The 20607-nt window shown below is 36.9% G+C and overlaps 1 protein-coding gene across 1 annotated transcript in view; it reads left to right on the top strand.

Moving 5' to 3' along the window:
• LOC121406932 (sodium- and chloride-dependent glycine transporter 1-like) overlaps window positions 1-20607 on the top strand; it is a 73540-nt gene that overhangs the window by 18525 nt on the left and 34408 nt on the right. Inside the window, exon 2 of the mRNA XM_041597809.1 lies at window positions 11929-12875. Coding sequence (XP_041453743.1) covers window positions 11969-12875 — 907 coding nt within the window. The 5' untranslated portion in view covers window positions 11929-11968. The remainder of the gene's footprint in view (window positions 1-11928; window positions 12876-20607) is intronic.

Below are 20607 nucleotides of genomic sequence, written 5' to 3'. Positions count from 1 at the left end.
ATTATCTATAATTTATAGTGCCAGTGCCAGTACCAGCACTTCCATTAACTGTCTCTATCAAGGTGTGGTTCATGGCTAAATAATGATTACTGATTCATATAAGTAATTTGAGAAGGATTATCTTTGGTAACAGCCATGCTGGTACTATACCGAAAGTAAAATTCTTTTTAATTACCATTGTCTTCGTACTGTAGTATCATTCTCCTTTTCAAGGGTGTTGCCGAAGAAGTTTGAGTGAGAGAACGAACGAATTCATGTTTGATTTCACTCTCTGGGTAACTGATATGCTTTTTTTAATAAATCGATTAATAAAAATATAAAAAAAACCTGGCCAAGATATCTCATGGACAGTGTGCAGGGTTGCACGATGGGAAGACAGGGGACGTTGTAAAAGTGGTGAAAAGGGGAAAATGGAGCAGAAAAAATAACAAAGATGAAGAAGAAGGTAGAAAGAAGAGAGATGAGAATGAAAAGAGAAAATAATGTATTATGTGTAATTATAATCTCAATAAGAAGTGTTCCAAACTTTGCTCACATAAACAAAACAGATCGTTTTAGAAAAAGTGCAATAGCATATTTCATTGATTTACTAAATTCTGTATAAATTTTTACTTTCATACCCTTGAAATAAAATCAAATTTGCCATTGTTTTAGTCTCCATTTCAATCCAATTGATATTTGAATTTTAATTGTCTGATATTCATCAATTTTTAATATTCTTTTTCCATTCTAATTTATTACATTTAATGACTTTTTATGTACACTTGCTCTTTAAAAATTATTTATTATCTATGTACATTACATATTTAAATGGTAATTGTTGCTTTTATATGTGAACATTTTGTTTGTAAACATGCTAATTTCAGCCTTCTGGCTGTGCAATATGTATTGTTTTTATACGAAATAAACCAAGATTGAATTGATAAATACTTATTTACAAAATATGATAGAATTCAGAGTTTGTTAGTGCTGCCCTTACCATACTCCGTATACCCTTTTCATAAACCCATCCTCCAATTAGCCGCCTAAGAGTAATGCGGATAATTCAATAAAAATTGCGTTCACAAACTCCGAAAACATAGAGATGTATACATCTCTATGTCCGAAAATAAGCCGCATTGTTTTTGTGGCGCCCGTCCTGAAAAAGGCGGATAATCGTCATGACAACTGGACACGCCCCCTACGATGCGGTTGCGTTGGAAAAGGGTGACCTTGTGACCGCACCATGGCAATTATCCGCATTATTTGGAAATGCGTTCATAAACTCAAAATCTTGTCCCGATGCTGCTATTATGCGGATAATAGCAGCATCGAAATAATGCGGATAACTCTGGTCCTCCAATTTTACGACCAAATTATGCTGCTATATATATTAGCCGCATAATTGGGTTTATGAAAGGGGTATAGCCTGTAGTGTACACATGTTTTTTGGGGTCGAGAAGTTATTGGCGTTTGTATTATTTTGTCTATACTGAATTCAGACTCGTTATTTCGTTAAAGAGAAATGCCAGTAGTTGCAATAAACACTGATTTCATGAGAAAGTCTGTAAAACCAGGCTTAAATTGTCAGTATATCATCGAGGATCTAGATCTGGTACAGTTACATAAACTGAACTTTGTGAAATCTTGAAATCTACGCCGAAAAATATTCACACTGAAGATCACCAACACAGATAGGCACACGTGGGACAGTGTATTATTATTGCTGGAATAAAGACCCGACGGAAGTGACCAAATCCGCGCTTATTTTGCTTATTTCTCAGCAATTACACAATTTCTTCCAGAATCCTTTGGCACATATTTTTTATTCATACAAACAGACACTTGGGTGGTTATTATATTAGATTCTGTAAAAAGTCATTTTGAGATCGTTACCAATACTGGAATTTATCTTTAAATATGTTCGTAAAATGATGCTATACATTCATACCCAGTCTTATAAATTGAAATTCTGAATAATTAATGAACGTGGTGAATATTTTTATTTATAACCACAGTATGCTGTAATGTAATCTGTGTTTAAAGCTACAACAGTTAGGGAGTTCTGCCTTCCTTGCAGGTGAGGGTTTCATGAAAAGTTTTCTTCGTGACTTCCAGACACTGAATTTGCTCTCAGCCAATCAGATGCAAGGATTCGCAGTAGCTTAAAATAGTCAGTAAAACTCACTATTTGTTTCATGAAAAATGCTATCCATGGGCCCGCTGCAGAAGGAGTATAGAAAATCTCAGATTTCAGAAAAAAAAATGAATGCGGGGAGCGTTTCATGAAAAGTTTTATCTGTGATTAATTCCCACGGACTAGTTTGCTCTCGACAATAAGGACTCGTCGTTGAAAATCACTGACTTTGGGGCATGAAAATGCTCTCCCGGGGCCCGTTACAGAAAGAGTATGAAAAGCGCAAGTCTCTAAAACTCGCTGTTGATTGGTTGAAAATAAAATTGCGTTTGATTTTTTAGAGTTGGATTTGAGAGCGACCCCTTCTGCAACCGGGCCCTAGGTCTGGTTTAGATCCTCCTATTTGCCCTGGTGGATGAGGGGAACACTGTCTTGCTGTGAGATTCCGGTGTCGATATCCGATAATTCGATAACGGAGATCTGTGAAAGTCATAGCGATGGCATCCCAAATCTTCCTCTCATACTCGAACCATCGCGGTCTCGTCCACATTGCTCTCCTTTCGGAGACACATATATAGTTTCTCATTATACCTTGAATGCTGGAGATTACACTTGGAATATGGTTAGAAAAGTAAAAAATACACAAAAAAGTAGACCACTCCAAATTTTCATTATCCCAGTTGTGGTGCCGCTCCTGAATAAGCCGTCAACTTGAGCTGATCATTTCACGCTCTAGATTGGCAATCCGACGGAAACAATAATGTCACTGTTTAGAAAGGCAAATTGGCAACTTTTCAGTAAATTAATTCATTTATACCAATTACCATTAATTTTTACTCATGTTATATATTTTTTCGAACAATGAACATGAATAGAAAGTTTATAATTGTTGCCATTTGAGGAGAAAAACCCCCTTTACCTTATGTATCTTTTGGTTAATGGTGTAACATAAAAAAGATAAATCAATCTTATGATTAATTGCAATTAATTGCTATATAAATGCGGAATATTATTATTATTATTAATTCTTTAAATTGGGCTTATATGGTTATCGATAACAATCGTCAGATTCGTTATTTTTTCGTTACTTGGCATAGAAATTTGTTTCTATCATTCAGGATGTCCATTGCCATTGATAAATTTGTATTTTAAGTAGAAATTTCGGTAATGTTTTTGCCAGCTCAGGTTTTTTTCACGATTGAACAAAAAAAGAAAATTGATGACGTCAATAATAATGAGCCACGTTTGTATTGTGATTGAAGTTCATTGAACCATATACGTCTACCTGTCTTGTGTGTAGGGGCGTTGTGATCTGCATGGTTGTTATTATTGATAATAAAATAATATTTGAAATTTATATGGTGCATAATAGTCCAAAGACTCTATGCGCTTTAAAAAATATTAAATTAATTATGTATAAATATACTACTATTACTCGGGTACTTTGAAATAGAGGGTCATATGTTTGTATCCGAGCCATGGCGTACTTTCCTTCAGCAAATAATTGATCCACTGTGTGCTGCACCCAACCCAGGTGTGGTGAATGGGTACCAATAAAAATGCACTTAGCAATTCAGCGAATAGACACATTGAATAGGCAACTCCAGTAGATAATCGGCGCCTCATAAATGCTGAATATATTATTTTACCATGGATATATGTATTTAGTAATGTATATATGGGTATTCATTCATTCATTCATTTATTCAATTTTTCCAACAAAATTAAGAAGCATTAATTACAATAAATAAAATATGACATCAGAAAATAAAATAAAATAAAATAAAATCAGGTATGTAGGCCTACATACTAGAATGATTCCCTGATTGAACTGGAGCTGTATAATTGCTCCATGATTGAACTGTTCCTTTGAAATGCTTTGACAGTGAGGACGTACCGGGATGGAATGACTAACGCTTGTGACAGATACAGTGGAAATGGAAATCTGGACAGTCACAAGTCAGTCCTGTTTGATTGAGTTTACTTTGATGGGCATTCCAGCCTCGGACATCGATGATGATTGGAAGATACACCGGTTCAAATGCCTGTCCGTCCCATCTGAGACCGATATACCGTGTCCCGAGATCTCGACGTGCCCACCCTTGAAATTGAATTATTATCATACAGAACAAGGTAAAGCACCGAATACAGAATCAAATGCGATATAAAAATGCATATTTATTGTTAAATTGGTTGATCATTTCACAATTGAATGTAAATCAAACAGGGGACAAGGTCCTGAGACTCCTGACAGGTCATCGTACAATAAATTGTAGGCATAAATTGGGGAAAAAACTAGCCAATGATGAAGGCGGAGGCTGCAGTTATGCATTTGCTGTTACGCAAAATCTGATGATTACAGATGTACATTTTAACCTCGAGTATTTTTTTTTCGACGGCATCGAAACTTTCGAAAGTAAAATTTTATTTTCAGGTAAACAGGGGCTAAGGGTTCCAATCCGTGTATTGCTACAAAAACTCTCAAGTTTCACCCTGATTCCCCTGAGACGCATTTATTATATTCGGAATTTCTGATATCTATTTGAGATGAACAGGTTATTACTGTGTTCCAGAAAGAATGCTCGGTTTCATGAGAACCACGTGATCCGGGTCACGTGATATGGGTCACTGTGGAGACCGTGACCCTGGAGTGTGCTAGGATAAAGAAGACAGTGACAATGTTTTCAATTTCAGGAGTGTGGAAGCCTTTTCTATTCCCCGCCATTTCAACTTTGACTGACCTGGGTGTGTGACTGATAGCTTGTGAAATAAATCCACGTTACCTTAATACCGTCTGTATACTTGTCACGATTCTTCGTTGCCATGGTTACGCTGGTACCAGTTTGAGATGGAGTAAAAAAGCCCCCTTGTTTTCCTATTTTTTTCGAAAAGAAAATTCTGATTACAATTAATATTTATACATTCGGGAATATTTTGTTGACTGTTGGATTTAGGCCTAGATCTTCTGGATTCTGATGATAAGGTCTATATTTTACTTTGCATGGTCTTACATTCTTTGAAATGCGAGTTTAGGCAAATTGGAAAAAAAACGTTTGAACTATTTCCTTTTCGTATCTTCGTAACTGCAGAATGAATTTATCGAGGTTGTCTGTGCAGATTGTGCTCCTTTATTATTTCAACCGATTTGGTTCGTGTAAAATGTAATAGGTGTGTCACGATATTCTATTCAGTCTATGAATTATATTGAAGATATTTCTTTGGACCATGTTTTTATCGAGGAGGGGCGGCTAGCTGATTTTGAATATTTCAGCATAGTCATTTTCGTCCCCTTACAAAACTAAAAAAAAAACTAGGGGAGGTTCTGAGTCCTGACATCTTGGAACGTTACAGGTGAAGTTTGAAATATGTTGAGACATTAGGTTTTTCTTGTTCTTTGGTGCTCACACCCTGTGAAGATATCCCATTTTATCCAGGATGTCAGTCTGGTTGCTCCCTTGATACGGTGGTGCCATGGGGGCATCATGAATCCCCCACTCCCCAATTCCGCAAAAGGAAATATTTTAAGACGTGCAAAAAGGAGCTTAGAAGTGGGACGAAAGGGATTGATAAAATAAAAAAATGAAATAATATATATATTTCAGTCGACCCCTTCCACTTCACGATTTGTCTGGCTTCTGTGAATTGCGAAATTTTTGTATCTGCACAACATCGGTCCTGTTTAAATTTTATGCAACCTGGTTTACTATTTGAACTTTGGTTTGTTAAGAGTTTTGACAAATTTTAAGCACTGAATTGCTTACATTTTTTTTTATATTCGTTTGAACTTAATACTTCACCGGTGCATAATTATAACAAACAAAGTTGTCATGGTTGAGTAAAACGTTTTTTTTTTAATGTGGCACAAGTTCGCAGAATCCCCTTAAAATAAATATTCTTTGCCAAATCCTATACTGTTGCTTCCTGGAATGAGAAGGGCACTGAATCGAAATAAAACGTGATTGACTTTTAAATCAATATAATATATTGAAAGAACCATTATATAGGCTTCCATTTCATTCCAAGTTCTATTTTTTGAGTGATGTGGAAGCTAGATTAGCGGGTATCTATATTATTAATGCGTATACTTTCAACTATGCTGGAAGTGAGATATCTTTTTGTTTATAATATTCGCTATCATATCGCTCATTTACAGGGGAATTACAGTTTCCGTTTTTTACGCTTGTGTTGAAACTTGGTTTTCATGGAAACTTGTGACGGGCAGAGTAATGCACGTTATAAATTAAAAGAACATGTACATGTACTCTTTGTTTAAAATTTAATGCAATCATTATCCGGCACAGGAAAGAATATGTAAACCGTATACCTTGGATAGGATATTATCATTTGTATTCATATTAATTACATGGATGTTTGTCATTTTGAAACTTAAAAAGTAAATAAGTTTGGAATAGTCATTAATTGATTACGAGACTATGTGAACGTATAATTATGCGGACTCGCTGGTGATATAATAGTGAACTGGATTTCTGTTTCGGTATTGCCAATTGATGCAACCCTTGAAGAAAATGTTCGATATGAAATGATTGCGTTCATTGATGTTTATGGTGATGGAACACTATTGGAAGATGGGATGTCGAAGATCTTTAGGTTTCGATTGACTGTATGGACTAGGTTTCTTCAAACCTCATTTCATGATCAGAACTATACGGTATACCTCATGTAAATTATATTTGAGATTGAACATAGGCATGATAGGAATATCGTGTAAGAGAAAATTTTCAAAGTGTTACAATTTATGCTTGTAGCCTTGACGACCGATGTATATTTGTAAACTCAAATTCCTGACAGAATTAAATCATGCTTCAGATAAAACAATGGATAATGAATAAAAATTATTGAAATATTCCATATGTTGTCAAGATAAGATGGCGAAAATCTTAGATTAATTGGGATGGACTGAATGGTCGAAGTCCTTGAGAAAATTCAATGTCATGTCCAGAACTATAACCAATGTAAATTATACTTAATTGTAGATTGAGTATGTTCAGGTAATAAATCTGAATTTGAAATAGTCATTGTGTTATGATAGGTGCTTGTAAGTTTGTAACTGTGATAATATAACACGACAGGATGTCGAAGATCCTTTATAGGTTGAGATTGACTGTATGGGCGAGGTTCCTTCCTGTTTCCTCAAAGCCAAGAGCTCTTCGCGTCTTCTTGGGATGGTAAAAGGGTTTCAAACGGCATAAATCGAGACAGATGGAATGAAACAGAAATCCGAAGTGCAAAACGAACCGGGTGATTTACCTCGTTCCTGTACGATTGGCCTTTCGTAGTTGATTGCAAAAAGTTTTGGACCGTCCAATGTTTTTTTTTTCTGCAAGATCTGATAGGATCCGAAACTATCACGAGATTACCCCACGATCTAGAGTTAGGAAGCGGTTTCAATCGTGGCGCGAATCATGAAAGTGATGAGAGTGGGAACTAGGTATTACCGAGTTTCTTTGAAGCAGTTCGAATTCCGAACCTGCATGCTTTTATAATCTACTTCAGGTCAGGTGAGCTCTACAAGAGAACATGATGCATGGTATTTTGAATTCCTGTGGTAGCTGTTAATACCCAGTTCCTTCTGTCACGATTCGCGCCACGGTTGAAACGCTGGTCTTAATCGTAGAGTAATCGCAATGATCGTATCAGCACGTATATCGTATCAGATCAGTCGAGGCAGTCGTATTGATTGTAGAAAAAAAATTGAATGGTTAAAAAAAATCGCGATCAGTTACGAAAGGCCAATCGTGGTGTTTGCACGACAATGGGTACGAGGTATTAATCTGTAATTAATATATCTTATGAGTGTAATCGAGATGTACTCTACTCTAGATACATATACTCAGAAAGTGGTAGTCACTTAGACCAGACCGACTCCAAACCGACCGATGAAATAACGTATTAGCTTTGAGCGGTCTGGGGTCGTTTTCACTGCGGTGTGGCTGTCGTTGCTGTAGCATGGAGCTCGATATGTCCTACGATAGTACATGATCATTGGAGAGGTAGCCTGAGAGATGGAGGGAGAAACAGAGAGAGAGGGAGAGAATGAGAGAAAATGAAGATGCATTTCCCAGGTGTCACTTTATTACAACGCGCCAAAAATAATAATCGCTCGTGTCAGATTAATCAGGAAATAATAGTCTGTCCTTAGCTCATCTTTCATTTCGAGTGTATACAAAGACTCACCAAAAAATGCAGAAAAGGGTTAAAAACAAAACAAAGTAAATAAACACATGTAGGCTGGGTATACGAAACAAATAAATTGGCCATGTTTCAAAGATAATCTCGACCTTTTTGTGGAGAAAGAGGGGGGGGGGGGGCGTATTCCTTTTAGTGGAGATATTTATTTGAAGCTTTGTTATTTAAAAACTATCAAGGAATCGAGGATCATAGTGTTGGAAATCCTGGCAAATGTGAAGAGGGAATACAATACTGTAATGGTGCTTTTGGTTTAATTGCTCTAATTTTATTGTAATTCATGAAATTGTAAATTGTCCCCTTCAGTGCTGCTGGTCAATGTATATGAATATATGCCAAGAAATACATTACTCAATATTTAAAAGATAAAATGAAATGTAATCGAGATTTGATTTTGTTTTTATTCTTACATTGGGAACACATTGACACTAAAAGGGTTGGTCCGGGCTGAAAATATTTATATCTAAATAAATAGGGTAAAATTCACAGAGCACAATGCTGAAAATTTCATCAAAATCGGATAACAAATAACGAATTTATTGAATTTTAAATTTTATCAATATTTTGTGAAAACAGTTATATGCACATCGTCATGAATATTTATTAGGTGGGCTGATGATGTCACATCCCCTCTTTCCTTTTTCTTATGTTATTACATGAAATCATAATTTTTTTTTCATACATGTGTAAATGATGTGTCTCCATCATGAAACAAATAGCGGCAATAAATAAGAAATGCACTTAATCAGTTGTCAATCCAATTGTTTTAGTTCTTAGTAGAAACATTTTGAATAAACCTAATTTCATATAATAAAATACAAAAGAACAAGAGAGGATGTAACATCATCAGCCCACCAGACATGCCTAGAAGTGTTTCACCGGAATAATGCAAATCTCTAAAATTCAATAACTTCGTTATTTGTTATCAGATTTTGATCATATTTTCAGCATTTTGCTTTGTGAATTTTACTCTATTTATTGAGATATAAATATCTCCAGCCTGGACCATCCCTTTTATAATCATTCATTACCAGTCACAAAGAACGGTTCCTTCCATGATATCCTTGTTGGATTCATACATGCTGGCTCATGCATCTCGTAAATGGATCCTATTACAATTATGAATGTTACTAGTAGTTGATGTTAGGTGATGAGTCACGCGACAATGCGCTGTGAATGTCATCTTTTTGAAATATGGCATTTTATAATTTATGATAATGTCATGCGACCGCTGCCTACTTGCAAAGTGACAATGTTCAAATGCTGCCTTGGGAGTGCGGAGTAACATTTTGTGTCGTGTAGTTTCAAAATGGGTTTCATGACATGTGCTCGAAAATCTGCTCGATAAACCAAGCATAAAACCTAACCTATGTAACTTAATAAAACCATAATCCTAATCCTCGCATTTTGAATAAAAAAAAACAATTACAGACGTAAGTCCAATCCGATGCCTTCTGATATAATAGAACGCGGAACAAATGTCGTGTCACCTAAAAAATCATGGGAACGATTTTTTTCTTCAAATTTCTGCATGTTAGCATACCAACCTGTTTTCCAGGGGTGTTGTATTTTGCGTACAACATACCAGCATCCACGCTTCCACAGTGGCATAGTGTTTATATAGCTCATTTAATGATATATGATCTGGGGTTATTAGGCATATATGTTTGTATATAAAATACGATGATGAAATTCGATGGATGCTCACATTCAAGCATACCCAGCATCCAGTAAGATTTTTTTCTCGAAAGGACAATATAAATGCAGAAATCAAATTATTAAAAGTATGTGCAGTATAATATAGTGTTTAAGTGCCCCAAATAAGATTTTATTTTTTGTTTTAGTATAGGATATTTCGTTTTGAAAAGTTGGCATGTATTATGATATTCACCAGTTTTAAAACGTTATGTTGGTCATGAGTGATAATCTTGAAAATAACATTGAACATTTTAAAGAAACAAAACGAAGCCCTTCAGTCAAGTGCCGTAAGTACATTTTTACATTTAGATACTAGTAAAATGAAGATGATATAAATACACAATGAACGCAAAAATTTAATACGAAATTTGATATATGTAGTATTTGGATTTTCAAAACTATTTCGCAAGGCATGCTCTTACAATATCAAATTTCCCCGCTTCATATTCCACAATTCCTTTATTTTATTTCGAATCTCGTGTCATTGATTTGATATCTTTTTTTGTAAGGGGGGGGGGGTAAAACGTGTATAAAATATTGAAACCTGTTCCCATAAACCATTTCTATTCAAATCCCCGTTTTTTATGACTAATAATACATGTACAAATTGTTTAGTAACTAAAGCTAATAAAACGTTTCATTTAGCTTCATGACCGACAAACTGAAAAAAAATCGACATTTACACAATAATGAACAAAAATAGGAGCCTCCACAAAAGGTAACATTTTCCCTACAAACATGCATTCGCTAAATCTGATATTTCTCTTTTAACATTTTTAAAAATTGTCCAGTTCTGACTTTGTTTCATGTCACGTGTGTCATCTATACCCCCACCCCAATCCTTCCGATTTCTTTCATTCTCGATCATATTGTATCGAAACATGTTCTTTTTTAATATCCATGTGACTGGATATTATGAAGGGATATTGGATGAATTGGAGAAATAGTTGAACTTGAGTTATGCACATGCGTGATGCGTGTCGGTTATCTAAATCAGGGAGACGTGAATCATTGAGTGTTTCGTATTTTTTCTTCATCCTTGACATCACGCACGTTTAGAAGTCAACTCGTGTGTGTAAACATTTACGCCGTAATCTAGGCCAGGCAGACGCCATTGCTAAATTTGAAATGGAGCTAAACACTGACGATGGATACTCATCAACGATTGTAATGGTCGCCTTGATCGATCAATTTAACCAATCGCCTGACTCATAATAAGTCTGCTTTGGTGCCAGGTTACGAGGTAGTTTTCGCACCGTGACGCAGGACGCTTTTAAGAACATAGAAGATGTCAAATGCCCTTCATAACAGAGAATGTAGAGAATTTCATTTCTTGATATTTTATGTTAAAATGCAATTATATCAAGAATGAAGTGCTTGTTGTTACGAATCGATTAAAGGGAAAACTGCTTGGCACACGTAGAGTGCGTCTGCATAGTCTGACCAAAACGTCCGGGTTGTGACGTCCCCTTTATAGGAAAATATTTCATGTTCGTATTTTCTATGGCAGTCTTTGATGATGTTATGAGCTTTCGACGTTTGTGTGGGGGGGGGGGGCATCCCACGACACTTGACTACTCCCACTGACTTGAAGTAAAAGACAAGAAAGGAAAGCAAATTAATTCTACTTGAAGTGTAATCCTTAGCCTTTTGATGAAATTAACTTCAAAAATAATCTTGAGTGCTTGGGATTTTTTCGTCATGTGATGTCAAGGAAACAATGCTTCAAGAATAAATACTTATATGACTCAAACTGAGGGTATATATGAAGAAAACTATGGTGATATACAGTCATGTATGTTTGTCTTTGTTTTTATAGGTATCTTTTAGCGATATAGATTTTTGCTTTAATAATTTTCGAGCCTCAGCTTGAGCTAATGTTGTATTACTTTTGTCATATTTTGCAGATATAAGCTGAGACGCACTTACCCCACGTGAAGACAAGCCATGGACGGGGGAGACTATCCCGTTAGTATGGATTTCGATGGCGAGTTCGGGATGGAGGTAAATGCCAACAAAGTGAAAGACGTGGAGGAGATTGAGCCTGCCATCGCCAACGGTGGCGGCGAGGAACACTACAGCAACGGCATGGACATAGACCTTGAAGCAGAGTTCGATGCACAGCTCAACGAGCTCAACAGATCTTCAAATGTTGGGTTGAGCGAAGCGATCTGGTCAGCACCACCTGAAGAAGAAGGAGATGCAGAAGGAGAAGGGGAAAGTCCTATTCAGAATGATCCCGATATTGAGTTGCATGAGGAGGATGAAGGCGAGCCAGAAGCTCAGGAGGCTGTTCCTCTTGTTGATGATACACCTGTGATGGAAGAACCTCCAGAAGATATCAACACTGGTGAAGGTTTCCTGGACAATGACGTTGATATTGCGACAGAAGGTTCGCTCGACCTTGAAGTTGAACAAGGTGGTGACATCGCCACAGAAGGATCACTGGATCTCGACATTGAGGTACCTGGTCACCAACAGCTCACGGATCGTTACATCCCACTGGGCGCTGAAATGGATCTTGGTGGAAGCGAAGGCGAAGAGTTGCCGGTGGAGAATCCAGAAACGGAGCCCTTGCAGCAGGAGCAGGAATCGTTACCACAGGAGCCAGAGCCATCACTGCAGGAACCACAGCCATTGCTTCAGGAACCAGAGCCATTAAGGCAGCAGGAGCCTGCTGTGCAAGATGAACCTGATGGACGGTTGGGAGCTGTAGGAGAGGAGGAGCAGCAACAATTGCTCAGCGATGAAGGGGCTTTAGATACTGAAGTGGAGGCTGGTGCCATGACTGAGGGTTCCTTGGATCTAGATGTACATGTAGGCGCCCATGTTGAGGACGAGGACGAAGATGCAGGTATGGTTAATGAAACTTTCTTTCTCTCTTCTCTCTTCCTTTAAAGCTTCCTGTGGAGTTGTAATCCTAGAACACTATTGCTTCTCCATCGTATCCACATGGCTCAGCAAGTATTTTCTGAGCATAAGTTTAACATTTACAGCGTTGCTCAAAAGTTAGTGAACCCCACCAGAAAATAAACATACAATAATGTGTTCGGGTTCTGCCATGTTTTTGATATTTGATGGTGATAAAGTATTACGTTAAATAAAATGTGTTTCTTTGGGCTCGCCGAACATTGTGGTGTTAATATAATTATCTACATTCAACACTCAGTATGAAGGAGTGCATATTGTGAAGGGGTTCAATACCTTTTGAGCAAAACTGGATGTTCGATATTCACCCTCTGAAAGTAAAATGTAGACCAATGAGCAAAGGAAAAAAAGTTCAACAACACTTCTCCAGTCTTAATTTTACATAAAAGCACATCACATGGGCTGTGTAGCGTGATCATGACTTGTATACAATTCTTAATGGTATTTTTTTGTTCTAACATTCTAATTGTTTATGGAATACTCCTCAGGGAGTGGAGTATGTGCACACATTGTGTGCAGGAATGACTAATTGAATCCGATGATTGGGATCATAATACATTTAAAGCCCATCTGCAAAGCCATATACACATCATTCCAATATATCAAGCGCTATATAAAAGCGGATTATTATTATTATCATCACATAGTTTCAAAGATGATGAAGGGTTGTTAAATCAGTATTATCCCTCACCACTTTGAATCATTTTGCATTCACCCGGCACACATTTATGTAGATTCCATCATATGTTTCACAAACACATATTCGTAACTTTCTACCAGGGAGCTGGTGCTGGTAGTAAAGTACCCAACCTGGTATATACCAAGTTGTCTGACCTCTCACACACTTTGGAAAAATACACATGTACCATGTTCATTTATGATTGACATCAAACAATAGGTATCCCTGTCCTTGTACAGGTAAACTGTCGTACATGGCACGTGATAAAATTAACACTTGTTTCTGCAAGGTTCACGATTTTAGCCCTTCGACGGTTTTGTGAAACGTGCCCCCGATTCCGAGTCCATCGCCCTATGGTGTCTTGTTGGTTTACCTGTAAGCAGCGTGGGGTAATTTCCCCCAGCGGTCCTTGTAAGCAGGTACAGGATATAATGCCATCCTGCTACCCTGGCCATTGAAAGGTCGCAGTCTGAAGTAACCTGTTAATGCTTCAAGAGTTCAATGATTTTTTTTTTATCATTCATCATGGTAGTATTAATTACCTTAATACTGTTGAAATTTCGGTTGGTATTTTGATTGGAAAGTTAAGTGAATGAAATGGGATTATTTATTTTTCGTTACCAATGGCGTACAGTATCACCTAATGTTAATTTGATTTTTTTTTTACTGATTTCAATTTTGATTCTGATACGTAACTGTACAAGGCTTTTGCTATGGATTAACCATTTTATTATTAGCTTCCTTCGGAACATAAACTTTTCGGGACTTGGGGGTTCGGTTTGCCTGTTATTAATTATAAGAAAACCCAAAACAAATGCTACCGTTTTAAAAGACCTGTTACGACCCCACATTATTGACACCTGTCAATAATCGTATGATTGTCTACTTCATATTTTCTTGACCCTCTCGCTTCTAAACGTTCTTGTATGTAGTTTTGTCCATTTTCCCCAATATAGTATGTTCTAGCCTCTAGGTACCCTTTCAAACACTCGTGATCTGACATCTTACCTCACCATTTCTCTTGTGGGAGGTTGGGGCCATGCCCCCCCCCCCAAAAAAAAAAAAGATAAATAAATGACTAAGTAAAAGAATCATGACTTAAAGGAGAAAAGGAAATTGATGAACTATGATTCTATTCTTGGTATACATGTCGTATTTTTTCAAAAAGTAAAAGTTTTGTACTGAAAATGGTAAAAATTGTGCTTGCTTGCTTCGCTGGCTCGTATCTTTCTGGCACTTTCGCCACATACATCCTGTCTGGCCCCCTCATTTTCTTGTCGCATTACATTACTGATTTTTATCACCTAGTTTCTGATTTTCATGATATCGTAACATGAATATCTGCTATAATCTCCATTCTTTGTTGGATTTTTTTCTTCTAAATATCAAAACAACATTTTCCCGTTTTTGCTTGCCTACGGTGCCGGGAAAGTCATATTCGCTGACGTTTTCTTACAGTATGTGTTTTCGTATTACCATATTACGATGCGTGTTCGGGCGATGTATTTATAAATAGTAGGCCTACTATAATTTGCAAATTCAATAAGATGAGTCAGGAAGATGTTTGCATATCTAATAACTTTATTAATGAATGCCATAAGAGAAGCGCAAGGCGTAACCAACAGACGTCTAACACTTACTCATCTTCAAGTAGCTTCAGCTAAAACAGCCTTTGAGGAACCCCGACATATTTCAAGATGAAAGCTTAATTGGATCATCGTGTAAGGTGAAGACTGATACACGCTGTATCAAGTTTAAACCGATGTACTCTAGCATACAGGGTGGATTCGGGGGGGGGGGCGATGGGTCCTTGTCCCGACACTTTTTTTTGGGGGGGAGGGTCAATTCTATTTTTATGATTTTGTGTGTTTTGCTTGGCATAAATTTTTTGTACACCACCTCCCGGTCTATTCTGGATTACCCATGTTGGCCTATACCAGGAAGCCCTGTACGAGGGAAGCTACAAATTGGGCCTGTCCATCAATTTATATTTTAGTAAAATATTAATTTACCATTTTTTTCTATAAAATTTATTTGTTCATATTTTTTTACATTTTTTATTAGTAAAATATTAATTTACCATTTTTTCTATAAAATTTATTTGTTCATATTTTTTACATTTTTCATTTATTTATTCATTGATTGATTGATTGATTCATTTATTATTATTTTTTTTGGAGGGGGGCTTTTGTAATTCGGTCATCTAGAATACTCGTTAGTATAGTGACTCCATAAACTTCCACACAGTTCTGTCTATTCAAAGGGTCGTGCTATAGAAAGAAAACTGGAGATTTACCGCGATAAGACAGGGACTCCTCTTCATGCTGTGCGCCCCAAGATCTGTATCAGTAATTCGGTGCGTCGCTTTTGGTAAAGTTTCCTTTAGAATTCTGACAAAGAGATGCCAAAGACTATAGATTTCATCAAAAATAATTCGTCCTCTGGCTGTAGAAACTAATGGAATGAGACAGGGTGAATATCAGTTGTATGTACGAAAAACGATCTCGTATACAGCCATGGATTACGAAATGTGTGTTCGGAATCTTTTTGAATTTCCGAGGATACTAAAATGATCATATCCGAGACTTTATGTATATTTAGACTATATTTGCTAATGCACAAATTCATTTTGGGTTTGGTTTCATTTCTTTGTTTTTATTTACCGTATAAACATTTTTAAATATGTACAGTGTACAAAATGAAATACAGATGAGAATACTTAGAGGTAAACAAAATACGGAAAGAACACTCTATTCAGATCCATCGATTTTTCCCAGAGGTCCAGGATATAACGGAATTCGATCAAATAAACTATTCAATATTCCTATGTGGAAAATAATGTTGATATTTTGTTTACTTTGATAATAGTTTATTCACTTTGTTCTCTCGTCCAGCTGGTTATATACAATGCGTTACCTTTTCTCAAACTCCATGAATCATAATTGTTCAAATGATTTCTTCATTTCGTTCATTAGCTATTTTCTATAATTAACCTTGCTTTAGGGATGTAGTACCAGGATATGAGCCAACATAATTATCTTAGGGGGAAAACGTGTATAATATGAGAACATTTCAAAATCATGAGAAAGGTCAGTCGCGAGCGAGCGAAACTTTTTGCCATTGCTGGAATATCAAACAAATCACATCTCGCCCTATGCCTTTACTTTACTTCCTCTTTCCTGGCCGTGGAACCTTTTTTCGTGGGGGGGGGGGGGGGATCGGTACCCCAGTGATGCGCACAGTTAATATTATTTGACAGTGACTTTGGAGGGGTTATTAACCATCGTTCACTCATCCCTTTCCTTGTAACGCATCACTGCCTGCAATCCAAAAGGGATTACACGAAGGTTGATTATTGAGGAAAGATAAGACAAATTGAAGATCCACTCAAACTGTCAAGAAATGCTTGACCTCATCTCCGACATACCGTTACAACGTCTCGCCAGAAGTAAATGCTGGTGGCATACATGTATAGCCATGGAGGTATCTCCGCGACTTCGTGTTGGAAACGAATACAAATTTTGAAGCCGCGTTTAACTCCGTTGTGGGAGTCCCGTTTTATTTTCCCACGGTTCCCTACCGGTTTCCGAATACAAGTAGCATTATTATGCCCCTTTCAACGAGTGCTCCAGCTCCCTTTCGTTCAAATAAAGCGAATTTGAGGGGAATCCTTGCCCAAATTCGTTCAATTTACCAAGGCAAGTCCATAGGGAAAATAGAAATGGAGGCACTTATAACAGTGCCAGTCACCTTCGTTTTGCGAAATTTCAAAGTTGAAAAGAGTAAATTTATATAGGAAAGGTTTCTATGGTTTCCTATCACAGGCGAGACACGCTAATCCGTTAAAAGGTCGAGTTATTCTCCAACACCTATTTCATTCGACAAAAAATAAGGAAAATCAAGTACAACGCCGAAAATCTCATGAAACATTTGAAAGAAGGCATTTCATTTTAGTGGAATAAACGCAGAGAATCGACGACATAAACTTGGCCTGCTTATTCTTAATTCCTTGCGCATAATGTTGCTTGAATACTTATGACATTTCAGTTCTATATGATTTTGTTCTCCAATTACCCGCATAGTGAAACATTTGAGTCGTTAGTTTGAGAGCTTCTTCAACTAATAAAAACTATGAAATTCAAATATTATACTTTTTTCTCGCCCACTGGAGGTGAAGGCGAGACTTGGGCATCCAAATGTCCTCCCTCGTCCGTCCGTCACAAACCTTATGACACATAACTCCGCAACCGTAAGTCACTTTTCAACCAAACTTGGATGGTAGATGGACTTGGGAGATCAGCATGTTATGCTGCAGTCGGAGGTCACATGGTAAGGTCAAAGATCATTTTCAGGTCAACGTTAAAGTTTACATGCAAGACTGTTACGACACCTAACTCCGCAACCGTAAGTCACTTTTCAACCAAACTTGGATGGTAGATGGACTTGGTGGACCTGCATGTTCTGCTGCAGTCGGAGGTCACATGGTAAGGTTAAGGTCATTTTCAGGTCAACGTTAATGTTTACATGCAAGGCTCTCTTATGGCACATAACCCTGCAAACCGTGTTAAGTGTTATTCCATCCCGGTCATTTCACAATGAATGCCTTGTTAATATAATAAATGATAATGAGTGTGACATCAGCAGCTCATCCCCTCTCACTCACGTTCTTCTCCATAAAGGCAGTCGCATATAGGCCTATATACTTAACTTAAAACATAATACATCTCATTAGTTATATTGTTTGGCGGTTTGTTTATTCAAATCAGGGCCCTGTTGCATAAAAGTTATAATGGTAACTTTGTCATCCAATGATAACTACCATGGTAACCGTGATCACCAGCCAATGAGAATCAATGATTCCATGCAAGTTACTATAATGGTAACGTTTTATGCAACGGGACCCAGGGTGGTGCTGGGACGGACAGAACAAAGTGTTCAGGGGAGCGTTTCATCAACATTTTTGTCCGACAAGTTGTCAGACCTGACAACTTTTCTTAATTTTGATTGGTTGAGTAGCATCGTCACCATAGTAACTGTCGGATGAAACAGGACTTGTCGGATAAAACGTCCGACAAGTTCTTTCATGAAACACTCCCCTGGATTTTACTCAAAATCTGATATAATCAGGGCCCAGTAACATCGAGGTTATCGTTGTTGATGGTAGGCCTTATTTTTACGATTGATCATACGCAACAATCAATTCAATCCGTAAAATAGTCATCAACTAACGATCAATATTGCTAACATTGATGTTCCAGGGCCAAGGGCTTCACCTGGATTGACCTTATCACGCTTATGGCATCCTCAAAGAAGCAAAAATGAAACGGGAAAGGAAATTGTTCATGGAGTATTCTATAGTAGGAAGCAGAGGAAATCTCGGGCCGATCTCCGAGCTTCTAGTCAGTTCCTTTCTGCTCAAAAGATTATCACAGAATATCGGCGAGATTTTAATGTGATGACGGAAAATAGGATTGAATAAAGATATAATCAATATATTCAAATTATATGAGATATACGTATAGGCCTAAATGTATGAATGCCTCATAGTATAGGCCTATATGACCAAATCCACTATACGACAAGTTGATTCAAATAATAAAAGAAAAATCAAACGTAAGTTAACACTTTAAATTCTACCAAGGTGTTAATTTAACTTTAATAGCTAAGGCCTACAATGTATTTTCAGTTTTGGTAAAAAAAAAAAAGTTTTGTTAAATCTCTAAAAAGCCCGAATCATGTTCACATCGGGTCTTATTTCTTTTAGTTTGCGGTAGAAACTATTGCGGTGAAATGGTAGTTGTGGGCAAGTTAAGGTTATGATATTGCCTTTATGAATTATGAAATTAATATGTGAGGTTATAATACTGCATTACAAAACAAAATCTCATTTTCACACAACGGAAGCTTGATGTCATAATCCGATAATATAGATGTGAATAACCCTGCTATAAACAAACTTATTACTGTTATTCTGTCATTCCTTTAATGCAGTGACAAGCTGAACGCCTGTTAAATGATAATAATGCAAAGCGATTATTCATACTTGAACATGAAAATAACACAACTATAACTGAACTAAGTGGAGCTTTCCGAGACGATAATTTGAGAAGAACGACTTAATTCAAACTTCTTCTGGGTGTGGTCGCATGCAGGTTACTGATATTATGCGCCGGAGATCGTTGACAGTGTGTTTTGCTCCGAAGATTAATTAACTGAGAATAACGTTTCAAAGAAATTCAACACGGCGGTGGTCGGCAGTGTGACTCGATATACAACAGTCGTTAGAAAATTAAAGCGACGTAGGGTAATGGAATGTTGGTTTTTTTTATTGTTTTAATGAATGTTTACATTTTGAAGTTTATTATGATTATACGTTTACGCGGATTCGGAAATTCCGCCACCAACATGGAGTAAATTATTCAACCAAGGGTTGTTATAGGAAACCTAACCCAAATGGGAAATTGTATAAAGAATCCAAGGGAAAAGGGGGAAAACAAAATAGGAAGTTTTCTCATTATAAGTTTTAAGCATTTGTAATCTCCTCACGTACATACCAGTGAGGGTTTCAAATTAGCCGCTTTGAAAATGAAACTGTGGTGTGTGGGAATGACAAGTCGTCCATTAAATTTTCTGTAATTGCTATTATTCTGAGTTTAATCGCAGAATTATATTTTTATTTCATTTTCCCCGCATTTAATCGTTCAGATCAATTACGTTATCATAGCCTTAGTTAGTCATGGAATATTATTTCTGTCAAGATTTCAAAAGATGGTGTTTGTATACTGCGGATCGACTCGACTCCAAAATGTTGAGAGGAGGGAGTGTTCCTTGTATGGCGTTAATGTGGAGGACGATTTATATCAGAGAGCAAACTTTTGCTTTTATGGAATTACGCCTTTCTTATTAACAAATCTGTTATATTTGTACTCATTGATGAAAAATAATTTTGTATGATTTATATTTTAAAAAATGATATTTT

This window comes from Lytechinus variegatus, chromosome 1 (genome assembly GCF_018143015.1).
Source record: "Lytechinus variegatus isolate NC3 chromosome 1, Lvar_3.0, whole genome shotgun sequence".
NCBI lineage: Eukaryota > Metazoa > Echinodermata > Echinoidea > Temnopleuroida > Toxopneustidae > Lytechinus > Lytechinus variegatus.
The sequence above is the reverse complement of the archived record's forward strand: the minus strand, read 5'-3'. Positions and strand labels throughout refer to the sequence as shown.